The following is a 17,256-nucleotide window of genomic DNA, read 5'->3' on the forward strand; positions in this document are numbered from 1 at the left end:
TTATTATAGACTAGAGGCCCAGTGAACAAAAATTTGTGCACTCAGGGGGGAGGAGGGGTCCCTCAGCCCGGCCTGTGTCCTCTCGCAGTCTGGGACCCCTCGGGAGATAACGACCTGCTGGCTTAGGCCTGCTCCCGGGTGGCAGAGGGTAGGCCCAATCCCTAGGTGCAGCCCCTGGTCAGGCTCAGAGCAGGGCCGATTGGGGAGTTGGGGCACCGCCCCCTGTCATGCACAGAGCAGGGCGGATCAGGAGGTTGCAATGCCACCCTCAGTCACGCTCAGGGTAGGGCCGATTGGGGGGTTGGGGCACCGCCCCCTGTCACACTCAAGGCAGGGTCGATAGGGAGGTTGCAGCACCACCCCCTGTCACGCACAGAGCAGGGCCGATCAGGGGGTTGGGGCGCCGCACCCTGTCACACACAGAGCCGCAGGGCGATCAGGGGGTTTGGGCGCTGCCCCCTGTCACGCTGATCCCGGTGCAGGGAGGCCTCGCGGCTCTGCTGATCCTGGTGCTGGGAGGCATATTACCCTTTTACTATATAGGATAGAAGCCTGGTGCATGGGTGGGGGCCGGCTGGTTTGCCCTGAAGGGTGTCCTGGATCAGGGTGGGGTCCCGCTTGGGTGCCTGGCCAGCCTGGGTGAGGGGCTGATGGCTGTTTGCAGCTGGTCACACCCCCTTCAGGGTGGGGTTCCCCACTGGGGTGCCTGGCCAGTCTGGATGAGGGGCTGAGGGCTGTTTTCAGGCTGGCGGGTGACTGAAGCTCCCAACCGCTCCTTTTTTTCTTTTTTTTTTTTTTTATTCTGGGCCAGCTTTAGCTCTGAGGCTTGGCTCCAGCTCTGAGGCCTCGGCTGCTGAAAGCAGGTATCTGGTTTGTTTGGGTTCTATAATCGAAACACTGTTTCAACTCCAGCTCTGAGATCCCGGCTGGCTGAAAGCAGGTTTCTGGGGTTTTGTTTAGCTTCTATATTTGTAACAATGTTTCAAACTGCAAGCTCAGAGGCCGGCAGCCGCAGGCAGGGAACGTTGGCTTCCTCCGTCACTGAAGCAAGCAAGCCTCATGTTCGCTTCAAGCTGCCTGGCTGCCGGCCGCCATCTTGGCTGGCAGTTAATTTGCATATCGCCCTGATTAGCCAATGGGAAGGGTAGCGGATGTAAGGCTAATTACCATGTTTCTCTTTTATTAGATAGGATTGCTTGGCTAAATCCTGCTCATCATTTTAGGCTGACCCAGGTTCTCATCTCCTCTATGTCCCCCTCCCTGAACACCAACCGGCTCAGCTGTTAGTGCATATATTAATTATTTTACTTTACTCATTGTGATATAAATATTTTTGTGCATGTTTGCCTCACCATTAGATCTAATGATAAGAAATGGCTTATTCACCTTAGAATCTCCATCTTTGTAAAATAAATGAAGCCCATAGCTATGAGTCTAAAAAGCATGTACTCAGACCCCTTTCTGTATGTATATAGGTTCCCCAGACCTTCTTCTCCATCCTGAAGAACAAGTTGGGTCCAGATATCAAGGGAAGTGCCTAGAAACCCCTGCCTAAAGAGCCAAGAGGAGACACCCCTCACACATTGCCAGTACTGCCTGAGGCTGTCACTGTCCCTAGAGGTCCCTGACAGGTCCTCCTCAACATGGCATCTAGACCAGCTGAGATCTTCAAACTAAAAGTTCCCATGTTACTCTCCCTGCCAAAAATCCATCATTGCTCCCCAGTCTCCACAGGACCAAGTCCAAACTCACCTGCCTGGGATCCAAGGCCTCCCGCAATCTGTCGCCAACAAAAGTTTCATAATTCTCTTCTTTGACACAAACACTCTGCCTCTCCTCAAATTCCGTATTGATACTTTCTACCTTCAATGCCTTTTCATTTACTGTGTCTCTGGTCAAAAGAAATAAAATCCTTTTTCTTCATCATCACTTAGAAATAATACTAGCCACTCTTCAGGTCTCTCTGAATCAGTCCTTTAGAATCAAAAGTAATCATTTCCCTCTTTAAAATTCTATAGCACATATGCTCTGTACTTCTCGTTAACATTATGTACTTAACATTTGCATAGTTCTTTATGGCTATAAAACTGCCTTGTGTTTTGATTACTCCTTTCAAATATAGCTGTCATATCAATACTCAAAACTTGGCAGCTCATAGAGGTCAGCATCGTGTCCTCATACTTTTTCATCATACCATGGCTCCAAACCTTGCTTATTGTAATAAACATAAACACTTGTAAAATTTGATAACCTCATTTTTGGACTCCAAACAGAAACAAAATAATAATCAAAAATAAAATCAAAGCTTTATACCGGTATATAATCTGAGATGAGTCCTATTTATCTAGGCCTCTTCAAACAGACATATATTTCTACAGAAGTAATAACACATTTTTTACATGGCCAGGGAAAGAAAAGTTGACTGCGTCAACTTTTAATGAGCCAGAATGAAGAAGGCATGACTGCTGGTGAAACAGCGTGGGATGGGGATAGGGGAAAAGGACCAGGCATCAATAGGCAATAATAATTAACTTCTGTGCTATTTAATCAACCATAAGAATATAGTTTTTAGATAGTGCACCTGTGGTCAAAGTTTGGCAAGAAATTAGATCAGGGAAATCCAACAAAAGATAATGAAGTCTTCTAAAAGATGCACAGAAAAACAATACCAATATGTAAGTAGTACAGCATCATGGTTAAGAGGCCAAAATTTGGGAATAAGCATATTTGATTGAATTCTGACCCTGCCACTGGCTTTTTTTGAAAATTAGTCTCCTCAATTTGAAGAAACTCAGTTCTCTTATTTCATAGCTTAGTTTTAAGAATTAAATGAGACGTAAAAGCCCTTACTAAATACATGGTAATCACTCAGTAAATATCAGTTGCTGTTACAAATAGCAGTATGAAACTATCATTGTTGTTTGTTGTTGTCAATTGAGAATATAGGGACAGGTGATATTTGAAATTTCAGACTAGTAATGAAGGTAGGCAGTGAACTTCAAGAAAAACTCTCATTGATTCCTGGACAATCTTGCAGGAGCAAGCATGGCTAGCATCCCAGGAATAGTCAAAATCTGAAAATACAATCAAGGCAAGAGCACATTAACTAGACTTGGCTGGCAAAAGGTAGAGACTTGTCTCAGGGAAAACTTTCAGCTCTTAGAATTGGCAATTAGGCAAAGAGACAAACTTGTTGCAAAAGTTCAGAGACTGAACCAGAACTTCTTCAATGCTCATCAACTACTGAAATGATGGACCCAGAACATTGTAGAGGCTCAGCCTCCTAATGAACATCAAATGACTAGGGGTAGTGGAGATGGGGGAGAGGATGACAAGAGCAAAGTACAAACAAAAGCAGATATAAATTATTGAGCATTGAGCATTGTATTAGTCTTGGTTTCTCAGAGAAACAGAACTATAATATATATAGAGAGATAGAGATAGAGATAGAGATAGAGATAGAGATAGAGATAGAGATAGAGATAGAGATAGAGATAGAGATAGAGATATATGGAATTGGCTCATGCAACTATAGGAGCTGAGCAGTCCTAAACTCTGTAGTTAGCAAACTGGAGACTCTAGTTCAGAGATCTAGTTCCAGTCTAAGTCCAAAATCTAAGAACCTGGAGAATTGATGGAATAAGTTCTATTTAAGTCTGAGTCCAAAGACAAGAGAGGACTGATGTCCCAGTTCAAAGACAATCAGAAAGCAAATTCTCCCTTACTCAGCTTTTTTGTTCTCTTCAGCCCTTTAACAGATTAGATAAGTCACACCCACACTGGGGAGGACAATCTTCTTCACTCAGTCTATAAATTCAAATGTTAAAAACACCCATACAGATACACCCAGATTAATATTTGATCAAATATCCTGGCAAACCATAGCCCAGTCAAGTTGGCACTTAAAATGAACCATCACAAGCACCTACTATTTGCAAGGTTTTCTATGAGGTACTCAGTGGTAAGTTTCTGAGGCTTAACAGTCAAGAGCAGTGCCGCCCAGTAGGACTCCAGTGTTGATGGGGATATTCTGAGTCATTTATTATAGTAGCCACTAGCCACTACCGAGCACCTGAAATGGGCTTCATGTACCTGAGAAACTGAATTTGTAATTTTAATTTATTTAAATATAAATAGCCACATATGGCTAGTGATTACCATCTTGGATGACACAGGTCTAGGGAAAAAGGTAATAAAGCAATAAACCAACAAGTAATTATAAAATGTGAGGCTTATGCAGGAAAAGGATCAAGTTGTGTGAGAGGGATAATTGGGCAGAACTTATTTAAATGGAGTGGTCAGAGAAGGCCCCACTGAAGGGGCCATCAATATCTAAGCTAAAGCCTAAAGGCCCAAATCTTGAGAAGGAGCAGCCAGATGAAAAATTGAGGGAATAAATTCCAGGCGAGAGGAACCACCTACACAGATGCCCCAAGGTAGGAAAATTGTATTTGCTTTAGCAACTGAGTGAGCCACACTCAACTGGTGAGTGATGGAAAACGTGTGGATGAGGAAAACAAAGGCAGCCTATTTTGAAAATAGTGGGCCACAGTGGGAGCTTGGATTTCATTTGAGGTAATTTACATTTAAATCTTTTAAAAGATCATGGTGGCTGATTGCTGTGTGGAAAATATGGGAGCCTTCGAAAAGCTGCTCTGTGTGTGTGTGTGTGTGTGTGTGTGTGTGTGTGTGTGTGTGTTTGCTTGAATGGATTTATCTTTAGCTCTTTTGGTCAGAATATAATCTCTTTAATAATAGTATGTATCCATATTCAAAAATAATATACACTTTGTATTAATATTAATTCATCTAAAATTAACTATATGACATATGTGTATCATTGAGCTTTTTTAAGTACAGAAAGGTAGAAGTAATCTCCTAAATATGTTGATAATAAGGAAGGATTCTATAGTTACAACTATCCAATAGACATACTCTTAATGAGTACCTATATCAGGTACATAAATGAAATAGATGAATGCAAAGACATATGATTATTCTTAGACTCTTGAAAGAGGTCAACTCCCCATTGTAGAAAAAAGATCAGATGAAACTTAAGTTGAAAATACAACCATGAAACTGTCTAGAAAAGAGGAACCCTGGAGAAAGACTAAATGAAAGAAAATAAGGTTAATTAATTAACCTAGGGGAGAAAAGATTAATAAATTATTGTTGGGATATGTAGGACTCCTCTTCAGAGGGTAAGGTCTTGGTGGGTGGTATTAACAATGGAGAGAGAACTGAAGCCCGCAGACTAACACTGCAGAAGATGCTATTTATGGCTGTGAAACCCTGGAATCAGGAGGAAAGCAGAGCAATGTCCTCTGTGGAGATCTTTAAAACAGAATAGATTCTCATCAGTCTCATCTGAAAGGTTTAAGCGTGATCCTGCCTAAAGGCAAGGTGATGAACGGAATGACTTTTCAAGGTCCCAGCCAGCAGCCAGATAAGACCACACAGCAAATTGTGTGCTGTAGCTTTCTTTTGTTTACCCATATCTTATTGTTTTACACCACCATGTGGCCATGCTGAGTAGAATGTTATAAATTTAGAACCTGAACATAGACTTTGAGAAATGTCAATAGTATATTCTCATACCCCTAGAATTTTAGTCTTTAGAAAGATCCAATATGTGAAATCATCTGGAATGAATATCTTTATATATTGTGATCCTTTTATGGTATTAATTTGGAATGCAAAACTAGTACTTATCTTATTAATGACTAGAGGGCCAGAGCATGAATTTGTGCACGGGTGGGGTCCCTTGGGGTGGCCTGTTGGGATCGAGCCCCAGCTCACATCCCCAGCCTCGCAACCCCACAGCCCCACCTGGCACCCCGCTGGTCATCGTCTCTGGGGTGATTGGTCAAGGCTGGTCCCCTACCTGGCTCCCTCAGCACCTGGGAGCTGGGTGACAACCCGGCCACCACGGGTCACTGACTGCAGGGCAATCAGGGGGGCGATTGGGCCCCCGCTTGCACCTGCCTTGGCCTGGTGCCCTTCTCACATGCTCTACCATCCCACCACGGTCCCACTCTCATCAGGGCCCATCAGGGCCTATAGCGCCTCCACTGCCACCTGCTGCCAGTGCTGCGTCACCAACGCCTGCCATGTTTTGCACCACCCCCTGGTGGTCAGCCCACATCATAGCGAGCGGTCTAACTCAGGATGTCCCAGTTAAACTCCCAGTGGAACAACCACCCAAGGGGACAATTTGCGTATTAGGCTTTTATTATATAGGATAACATGTCAAATTCTTTTACTGTGTATTTGCCATTCTATAGGAATGGGATTTGATTCACAATAAGCTCAGTTCATGACATAAAAATATTTTATTTTAGATGCATATCTATTTAAAAGCCAGATTCTGACCCTTTTATATGTAACAGATGTATCAAGTAAATTAAATGTGACTTCAGAAACAATTTTGTAAAAAGAGTTCAAATATAGTATCAAAAGAATAGATTTGCTTGCAGAGGAATAATAATTCTGAAGACATCATGTTAAAGTAATTATAGAAACAACATATTAGGCCAATGTGCTTCTTGGTACCTTTCCTTTTTAATTTATATGATAAATACATCAGCATCCATTAGCATTTACTATGCTCTCATATGACTTACCATTGCATTGGATTGGATTCTCTACTGCACAAATTAAATTGACAAAGCCCACCCTGTCACTCCATTCCCATGCCAGCTCCACTACAAAAGCATCTGTTAAATATGGACAGGGGTGGCCCTAGGGCCAGACTGCTTGTTAGGATTCTAATGAGCTATGTAACTCTGTAGGCTTTGGGTTCTTTGTAACGAGAATTTTATTTTTTTTCAATTTAAATAAATAAGACAATGTTTGGTCAGTAAAGTGAACACGTGTTTATTGTGTAGCTACCACTGTTCTGAGCCCCAAAATTCCTGCCTTCAAGGAGCTTACGTTCCAGTAAAGAGCTGATAGTAAATATTCTAGGCTTGGCGGGCCAAAGGGCCTCTCATAACTATTCAACTCTGCCATTAGTGCACAAGAAGCGGTCACAGACAGTGCACAAGCAATGCACAAATGAATGAGCATTGCTATGTCCCATTAAAACTTTATTTACAAGCAGGTGGCACACCAGATTTGACCTACAGGCCATAGCTTGCTGACACGTGCTGTAGAGGAAGACAGCAATAAATGCTACCAAAACGAATCATGGTGATGAGTACGGTGGGAAAAGTAAAAAGCAAGAACATGGATAGTATTGCAGTGTGTCAGGGTAGTTCTCTGTGAGAAAATAGTACCCAGTACAGACGGAAAGGAGGTAATCAAGAGAGCTAAGGGGTGCTGGGGAAAGAACATTCTAGGACAGGAATTGACAAGTGCAAAATCCCAGAGACAATAGCATCCCTGTTCGGCTTGTGGAACAGTAAGGGGGATCTTGCTGTTTGTCTGGAGAGAGTAAGAAATGAGATCAGAGGAGCAACATGTGACCAAATGGAATAGAACTCAAATACCATTATTTTGAATTGTGTACACTGTTACAGATGTCGTCCATTTTCCCCTTTTTTGCCCCACTTTGCCCAGCCCCCACTCCCCCCAGGCCTTCACTACATTATGTCTTTGTCCATGGGCTATGCATATATCCATATACGTTCTCTTATAATCCCCCACCCCATACTCTTCCCCTCTGAGATCGTCAGTCTGCTCCATGTGTCCATGCCTCTGGACGGATTTGGTTCATTTGTTCATTTTGTTCATTAGATTCCACATATAAGTGAGATCGTGTGATATTTGTCTTTCTCTGACTGCCTAGTTTCGCTTAGCGTAATGCTCTCCAGGTCCATCCATGCTGTCACAGAAGATAAGAGTTCCTTCTTTTTTTACGCCACATAGTATTCCATTGTGTAAATGTAACACAGTTTTTTATCTACTCATCTGTTGGTGAGCACTTGGTCTGTTTCCAGATCTTGGCTATTGGAAATAATGCTGCACTGAACATAGGGTGCATATAGTCCTTCTAATTAGTGTTTGGGGTTTCTTCAGGCAAATTCCCAGAGCGGCATTGCTGGGTCATAAGCTAGTCCCATTTTTTATTTTTTGAGGCAACTTCACACCGTTTTCCACAGTGACTGCTCCAGTCTGCATTCCCAACAATGCACAAGGTTTCTTTTTCTCCACATCTTCACCAGCGCTTGTTGTTTGTTGATTTATTGATAGTAGACATTCTGACAGGTGTGAGGTGATACCTACTGTAGTTTTTATTTGCATCTCTCTGATGGTTAGTGACCTTGAGCATTTTTTCATATGTCTGTTGGCCATCTGTATGCAGAAGTGTCTGTTCAGGTCCTTTGCCCATTTTTTAATTGGGTTGTTTGTCTTTCTGGTGTTGAGTTAAATAAGTTCTTCATATGTTTTCAATAATAATCCCTTATCACATGTATCATTGACGAATATATTCTCCCACACAGAGAGTTCCCTTTTTATTTTGTTGATGGTTTCTTTTACTGTGCAGAAGCTTTTTTGATGTAGTCCCATTTGTTATATTTTTTTCTTTTGTTTCTTTTGCCTTAGGAAATGTATTGGCAAAAATATTGCTACATGAGATGTCTGAAATTTTACTGTCTATGTTTTCTTCCACGATTTTTATGGTTTTGCGACTTACATTTAAGTCTTTTATCCATTTTGAGTTTGTTCTGTGTCTGGTGTAAATTGGTGGTTTATTTTATTTTATTTATTTATTATTTTGCATGTACCTGTCCAATTTTCCCAACACCACTTATTGAAGAGACTCTCTTTACTCCATTGAATGCCCTTACCTCCTTTGCCAAATAGTAATTAACCATAAAGGCGTGGGTTGGTTTCTGGGATCTCTGTTCTGTTCCCTTGATCTATATGCCTGTTCTTGTGCTAGTACCAGGCTGTTTTTATTACAATGGCTTTGTAGTATATCAAATGCCATTCTAAAGACTGGTGGAGTCTATGGGTGAGATAAGTAGTCTTTGCAGTTTTAAGCATAGCAGTGACCTGTGCCAGCACACCAGTTTTAATGAGATTGTTCCATCTGCTGCATTGAAAACAGACAGATGGGGAAGCAGGGGATCCAGTTTGAAGGTTAGGTTGTTGCAATAATCCGGGTGAGATATGATGGACCAGATGGTAATGCTGGAGGTGGTGAGAAGTGGCAGGATTCTGATATAGGTTAAAGATAACCTGACCAGAATTTTATCTTCGATTGGATAGAACATATGAAATAAAGAGAGGCGTCAATGATGACTCCAAGATTTTTTGCCTGAGAAATTGGATAGATGGGTAGATGACTAGGGACTGGGGAGGGGACATAAGGAGGATCAGCATCCCCGGTATGGAAATGTTAAGTTTTAAATACCTATCAGGGCCCTGGCCAATTTGCTCAGTGGATAGAGCATCAGCCTTTGAACTGAAGGGTCCCGGGTTCAATTCCGGTCAAAGGCAAATGCCGGAGTTACGGGCTCCATCCCCAGTAGGGGGTGTGCAGGAGGCATCCAATTAATGATTCTCTCTCATCATTGATGTTTTTATCTCTCTCTCCTTTCCTCTCTGAAGTCAATAAAAATCTTTTAAAATAATAACAAAGTGAATGCTAAAAAAAATAAATACCTATTAGGTATCTTTCAAAGGTTCAGAAATAGCCCAATTAAGTTCAATGAATCACTGAAGTAGCAATAATTAGCAAAATTTATTGTGCACATGTCATAAAGATAGTTTATAAACCAGGAGCTCTCAAACCAAAACATGGAATGAGGCTCAGGGGTCTATTGTTATAAAGCAGCCAATATAGTGAGAAAGCAGTGACTATTTATTCTTCACAGTGATTGGTTATAATATTAGAATTTTTCAAATGATAGCAAATTGGTCAGTGGTTACCTCATACCAACCTTGAAAAACAGTTGAAGTTTTGCTTATGATTTCCAAAGGCATCAGCAAGAAACCACCCACCGTCAAGTTAGTCTTGCAAAATAAGTTTAGAAGCTTTGTTTGTATGACTAACCTGGTTTTGTCTGCCCAGGGGATTTTCAAGGCTAGTCTCTGTTTTTTGATTTTCACATATCTAAGTAGACATGTCAAGAAAGCAGCTTTTATAAGAGTCTAAAGATCCAAGAAGAGGTTTAAACACAGAGTATAAATGTAAGAGTTGTCAACCTGTCAATGATACTTAAAACCGTGAAACTGGTGGCATCAGAAAGAAAGCAAAGGGGTGTGAGTGTTGTGCCCTGCGTGCCCCAAAGTCAGGAATCCAGGGAGATGAGATACCAGCACAGGAGACAAAAAAGAGCAACCAGTGAGAAAAGGAGGGAAATCAGAAAGAGCCAAGCTATAGCAGTCACGGGGAGAGGGGGGGGGAGACTGGAGGCAGGAACAAGGATTGGTATCATTTGCACCTGAGAGGGCATGTAAAATGAAGACTGAGAATCGAACCATTGCATTGAGCAGCATGGAGACCCTTAACAGCATTCACAAGAGCAGTTCCAGTAAGGAGGCGAGAATGAAAACCTCGCTGGAGTGAGTTCAGGAGAGATAAATTAGAGATAATTAGACATTTGCTCACAGCTTTCTCAAGGAGGTGGTTTTTTTTTGTCTGTTTGTTTGTTTGTTTGTAGAGAAGGAAATGATTAAGGTGGTAACTGGGAGGGAAGTGGATCAAGAGAGGTCTTGGGATGTTTTTAAGAGGTGAAAAGGACAGCATTTTATGTGCTGGGGGAAAATCCAAGGGAAATTTGAAAGAAAGAATAGAATAGAAGAGAGAGAGAGAGAGAGAGAGAGAGAGAGAATGTTGCTGGAGCAGTTTCCATGGGTAGACACGATAGGATGAGGTCTGGTGCAGCAGTGTGGGTGGGTTGGGTTCACATTCTGCTATGCAAAGAGCTTAGCATGGTGCTTAGCATTTATTAAAGGCTCAAAACTGACAGATATTAAAACATCAACTGTCAATTTAAAAGGTTTGGCTAATATGATCATGCAGTTCCAGTACAGCTACAAAATTCAGTAGATTAATGAAAGTAAGTTGACTAGAATAATGACAATGAAATGAAGACACTTAGAAGCAACACTGAATTACATTGATGAGCATCCAGGATATCAGCCTAGAGTAAACAGAAATACCTGAAGGAAAGTAGGGAGAATGATAGGGTGCTGTATACATCCACTCATAAGTCAGCCAAAACTCAGATCCCACAGGTACTTGACTCCTTGCAGATGCTCTGAGTTGATTATAAATTCAGCATGATTGAAAAACAAAAAAAAAATGTCTCTTCCCTCATAAATATTGCATAGTATAATGTTATTTTTGTGCTCTTTTTATGTTCTTCCACTGCTTTTTATACTGATTCATAAAGACTAAGCTGTAGGGCAGAGTTATGATAGGGAACCTGACAAAGGAAGGTGGTGATGAAGGTATAACTCCCATTTCCACTGGGAAGAAAAATGGGGTTGGAGCAACTACAAGCTAAATTGTGTTCCTCATATGAGCATAGCTCTGTGTCAGGTATTGAAATAAATGCATGATACTTAAGAAAAATATTTCCACATGCATGTAGCTTTATGAAACCATATTTTGTTTCTAGTACCTTTTTATTTTTTTATTAAATTTACTAGAGGCCCAGTGCACAAAAATTTGTGCACTTGGGGGGGGTGGTCCCTCAGCCTGGCCTGTGCCCTCTCGCAGTCTGGGCCTAAGCTGGCAGTCGGACATCCCTCTGGCAGCCCAGGAGCCCTCAGGGGATGTCCACTTGCCAGGGGGGAGCAGGCCTAAGCTGCAGTTGGACATCCTTAGCACTGCTGAGGAGGCGGGGGAGGCTCCCACCACCACCACCGCTGTACTGGCAGCCATCAGCCTGGCTTGTGGCTGAGCAGAGCTCCCCCTGTGGGAGCGCACTGACCACCAGGGGGCAGCTCCTGCATCAAACATCTGCCCCCTGGTGGTCAGTGTGTGTCATAGTGACCAGTCATTCCCAGTTGTTCTGCTGTTAGGGTCAATTTGCATATTACCCTTTTATTATATAGGAGTGCCTGGCCAGCCTGGATGAGGGGCTGATGGCTGTTTGCAGGCTGGCCACAGCCCCTCAGGGTGGGGGTTCCCCATGGGGGGCCTGGCCAGCCTGGGTGAGGGGCTGATGGCTGTTTGCAGGCTGGCCACAGCCCCTTCAGGGTGGGGGTCCCCCCTGGGGTGTCTGGCCAGCCTGGGTGAGGGACTGATGGCTGTTTGCAGGCTGGCCACAGCACCTTCAGGGTGGGAGCTCCTGTTGGGGTGCCTGGCCAGTCTGAGTAAGGGGCTGAGGGCCGTTTTCAGGCTGGCTAAGCCCCCCAGCGGGGACCCTCACCCCATGATGGTGTGGCCATCCTGGGTGAGGGGCTAATGGCTGTTTGCAGGCTGGCCACGGCCCCCAGCCACCCAAGCTCCCAGTGGAGGCTGGCTGGAAGCAGCTATCTGGGATTTATTTGTCTTTTATAATTGAAACTTTGTTGCCATGAGCGGAGCCCATAGCCAGCTCAGGGCCTGCGGGATGCTTGGCTTCCTCCATCACCCAGGCAACCAAGCCTCCTGCTTGCTCCAGCTCTGTGGCTGCTGGCCGCCATCTTGGTTGTGTTAATTTGCATATAGTCACTCTGATTGGCTGGTGGGCGTGGCTTGGGGTGTAGCAAAGGTATGGTCAATTAGCATCTTTGTCTTTTATTAGTGTAGATTGGGGTGACATTGGCTAATAAGATTATATAAGTTTCAAGTGTACATTTCTATGAAACATGATTTCTATGCTGCATTGTGTGCCCATCACCCAAAGTCAAATCATTTTCTGTCACCATATATTTGATCCCCTTTACCTTTTACTTCTTCCTACCCACCTTTCCCTCTGGTAACCACCATACTGTTCTCTGTGTTGAAGAGTTTTTGTTTATCTTGTTTGTTCATTTGTTGCTTTCAGTTTTATACCCCACATATAAGTGAAATCATATGGTTTTTAACTTTTTCTGTCTGACTTATATGGCTTAGTATATTCTCAAGGACCATAGCAAATGGCAGTAGTTAATCTTTTCTTACAGTTGAGTAGTATTCCATTGTATATATGTACCACATCTTCTTTATCCAAAACTATCGAAGGACACTTAGGTGGTTTCCATGTCTTGGCCACCACGAATAACGCTGCAATGAGCATAGGGGTGCATATGTCTTTGCGAATAAATGTTTTCAAATTTTTCAGGTAGATAGCCAGAAGAGGGGTTGCTGGGTCATATGGTAGTTCCAGTCTTAATTTTTGAGGAACCTCCATACCTATGTTTTTAATGTTTTTAATTGATTTTTAGAGAAAGAGGAAGGGAGAAGGATAGAGAGATAGAAATATCGATGAGAGAGAAACATCATTGATTGGCTCCCTCCTGCACACCACCCACGGGGGATCGAGCCCCCAACCTGGGCATGTGCCCTGACCAGGAATAGAACCAGTGACCTCTCAGTTCCTGGGTCGATGCTCAATCACTGAGCCACACCAGCAAGGCCCTCTCTACCTTTTTACTATTAAAATAATTGTGCTTCACTGAGGGCAGGTAACAAATTTCAATGAATCTTAATTCCTCACTTGTTTCTTTTTTATGTGATTTTATTTTTCAATTAGAGTTTACATTCAATATCATTTTGTACTGATTTCAGGTGTAGAGCATAGTGATTAGATAATCATATACTTTACAAAGTGTTGCCCCCCATATTCTAGGATCCACCTGGCACCATACATAGTTATCACAATATTACTGACTATATTCCTTATGCTGTACTTTACATCTCCGTGACTATTTTTAACTACCAACATGTACTTCTCAGTCTCTTCACCTTTGTTTACCCACTCTCAATATAAATTTGAAGATGCATTCCTTGGAAAAAGACTTGAGCCCCCAGGTCTAATAAAATCATACTTAAGAATTGAGCAATTTGACAACACATCATTACAGAAAAAAAGCAACTTTGGGAAAATGAAAATACTAAAAATTCTAAATTTACACTAGTAAACTCAAAACCAAAGCACCAGAAGCTTCAAAAATGCAGACAATCTCCAGAAACCCACTGTGTTGATCTATCTCCTTTTCTCTCACAATTGTTCCAATAACAACTGGACAATCCTTCACATAATGAAACTATCAATCTAGCCTTTACCTAACTCAAGTCACTAGGTCTATGAGCCAGAATATCTTTTACATTTTTTTGAATGTTTCAAAATTATAAAGTTTCTTTCCTGATCTCTGCACAGTCCTTTTAGCACAATGTGTACATAGTCCCAAAGGAGAAAACAGTAGACTGAAATATTTCAGGAGGCCTGTGGCCAGAAGGTGCAGACGGTTTCTGATGATTGACTGGCAGTTATACCAATGCTTGCCACCTGTTGCTCAACCTAGAAATCTGTTTACCTTAGAGTGAGACAAACTATGCCAAACCTGGCCCTGCATATGTTCTTGGAAATAAAGTCTTAGTGGAACACAGCCCCAGTCATTTGCTTATGCATTGTTTATAGCTGCTTCCGCAAGACAAAGCTGAGTAGTTAGGAGACACATGGCCCACAAATATTTACTATCTGATTCTTTACAGGAAAAGTTTGTCACCCCCAACTCCCCAACGCCTGTTTAACTAAAGGCTGGTGTCCTGTTAAACTATGAGAGTTGAGCCACTTTTAATAATCAAGGGAAGGAAGATTCAGAATGCAGTCAGTCATCACCTAAGCTTCTATCTATACAACGTGTGCTATCCTTGAGAGTGAGCTTTTCCATTGGTTGATTTTTTTTAATAGATATTTTCATTAAGATTTTTCATTTATTTCCTCAATTCAGAATTTATTAAATGTATTTCTATTAGGTGACAGGTACCTCTCTATCCAATAGGCTGCCTATTTAGGTAGTCGTGGCAAGAAAACGTTTCCGGGTGTTTCTTCCACAATGCAAATGTTTGAAATTCACCTTTACCACTTTCTTGTCTGTGATTTCTATGGCTTGTTGGCTACCCCATACATATTCATACAACATCAAAACCTCCTAGCTCCCTTTATCTTATTAAACTAGAGCTCTGGAAATATGAAAGGATTCTTAAAAGATCAGTTATTCTTAAATTATTATCATTTATTTTAAAATGTCAGCGGACAGCTTCTTTTCAATAACACATGTGTGAAAAGAAAAACATTGAGCTGAATAATCCACCAAATGGTGGTATTTTTTTCCATTGTTAATTTTTAAAGTCCCAATTTTTCTCTGTTCTGAGCAAGAGAGATCAACCAAAGGATTTATATGCAAGCATATAGGCCTAACCAATGGACACAGACAACAGGGGGGTGAGGGCATGAGTAGGGGGAACGGGGGGTAATGTGGGGATAAGGACACATAAGTAATAACTTAATCAATAAAGAAATTTAAAAAGAGAATCTAAACATTTTAATGCTTTTAACATAGTACCATAGTAAGTTTATAGCTGCTGTGTCTTACACAACCTACATTTAGGGAAGTAAAATTTCTAATTCAATTTACAGTGATGTCAAGAAACAACACGTATCTGCAGGCAAAGATAAGAAAAACATTCCAGGGTACACAGTGATAGCTCTACTTAAATAAATAAACTTTTGGTTCTAGTGATTAGGTACACAGGATTATTATATGTTTAATTGGCTAACGTGACAATTTGGAATTACTTCTAGTCACATTTAATTGGATTTGGAGTCTCTGGAGAAAAGAAATAGAGAAGCCTAGCAGAGAAACAGTCATAAAAGTAAACTGTTTTTCCAAAGGGTGCTAAGCAATGAATTAATATCCATTGCACAATACTTTTTAATATCCCCTCAGCTTAATAAGACTAATGCAGTGGTTGTATACACTAGATACTAAAACCAATTCAATTAAACACAAGTTTGCGGGGAGGGGAGTGTTTGCAGAATTGGAAATTTTTTATTTTCAATTTTAAGGAGGGTAATTTAATCAGAGGTGAATGATCTTTAACTCAGGTAAAGCAGGAGATGTGCTTAAAAACCAATATATAATAGTTAGCTATAATGCTATGCTAGGTTTAAAGGCATTTTAGACTCCATAAAATGTGTTACTCTATAAATGCTTTGGAGCTTAGTAAGAGGCAACCAAAACAAAGCATTCTCTCATCATCTGCAAATACTATTCTTATACTGTATAAACAAAAAAATATATAAAAGATAAATGGCTAGTTGCTTCTCTTATGTAGCTATCAAAAAAAGACTTACTTTTAACTTGGAAAACTGTGCCTTATGCTTTGTTTAATATTAGTCCCACCAAATTTATATATTACAAAATCTTTTTCCTCAGTATTCACATGTATTACCTGGTGTGGTTTTCCTTTTGTCTTCTAAATTTGTTTTTTGTTGTTGTTTTTTTATCTGTTCTTGTTCTTAGGAGTGCCATGATTGCTGACTACATGTTCTGGCTTTTTGGAGGAAGTGAACAGTGTATAAGCAAGCTCATCAAACTGTATTGGCAGGTAAAAATTGATGTCCCAACTAGGAAAAAGGGGCCCATCTCATTTTTAGACCCAAAATGAAGGGTTGGTGCTTACAAGACTGCTGAAAAAGGTAGCTGTGAGCATATCCATCAGAGAGACACTACTCAGTAGTAATTAAGTATATTAAGTATGTAATTAAGTATATTTTCTGAGGCTAGTTTTAAGGGCAAAATTCAAGGTTGTTCTCCCTTGGCCCATACTTCAGTTTTACAACCCAATATAGATTTTAGGCATCCCCAGAATTGTTTTCCCAGGCATGCTATTATGACATGATCCTTTAAATATGAACTTTGTATTTTCATACATTCTTTTTGGTCTATGACCTATAAAATCAGATGCTACAAGTAATACCAATTACATAATGAAGGGAAATACAAAGATCAGTTGTATTTATTGGGTAACATTTAGGATTTGCAACAATAACCAAACAAACTGCAGATCTTCTTTCTTGTTATTCAAAATGGCAGCAAAAAGTCATATGAAAGGTCAGTTAGATATCAAGAAGAGAATCATAATTTCTTAGAATTATAGGAGAATTAAGAATGTACTAAGTTAATCTTCACAACATACAAGTCTACTTTTGTCCTATTCTCCCCCCACAAATTGTCAATGACTTTCTGCTGAACTATGTACAAAATGAAGACCTCACTTATCCTCAAGAAACAACATCTAACTTGCTAACTAGATAAACTGCTTTCTTCATTCAAAGTGGATTTCTACCCCCTTAAAACTTAGATCAAGCGGTTCCCAGTGGG

The 17,256-nt window shown here is 41.1% G+C and overlaps 1 protein-coding gene across 1 annotated transcript in view; it reads left to right on the forward strand.

The window, feature by feature from the left end:
• SPATA16 (spermatogenesis associated 16) overlaps positions 1-17,256 on the forward strand; it is a 197,324-nt gene that overhangs the window by 98,637 nt on the left and 81,431 nt on the right. The window contains 1 exon segment of the mRNA XM_006088830.2: positions 16,396-16,480. Coding sequence (XP_006088892.1) covers positions 16,396-16,480 — 85 coding nt within the window.

Source organism: Myotis lucifugus, unplaced genomic scaffold (assembly GCF_000147115.1).
Source record: "Myotis lucifugus unplaced genomic scaffold, Myoluc2.0 scaffold_53, whole genome shotgun sequence".
In the NCBI taxonomy this organism is placed as follows: Eukaryota; Metazoa; Chordata; class Mammalia; order Chiroptera; family Vespertilionidae; genus Myotis; species Myotis lucifugus.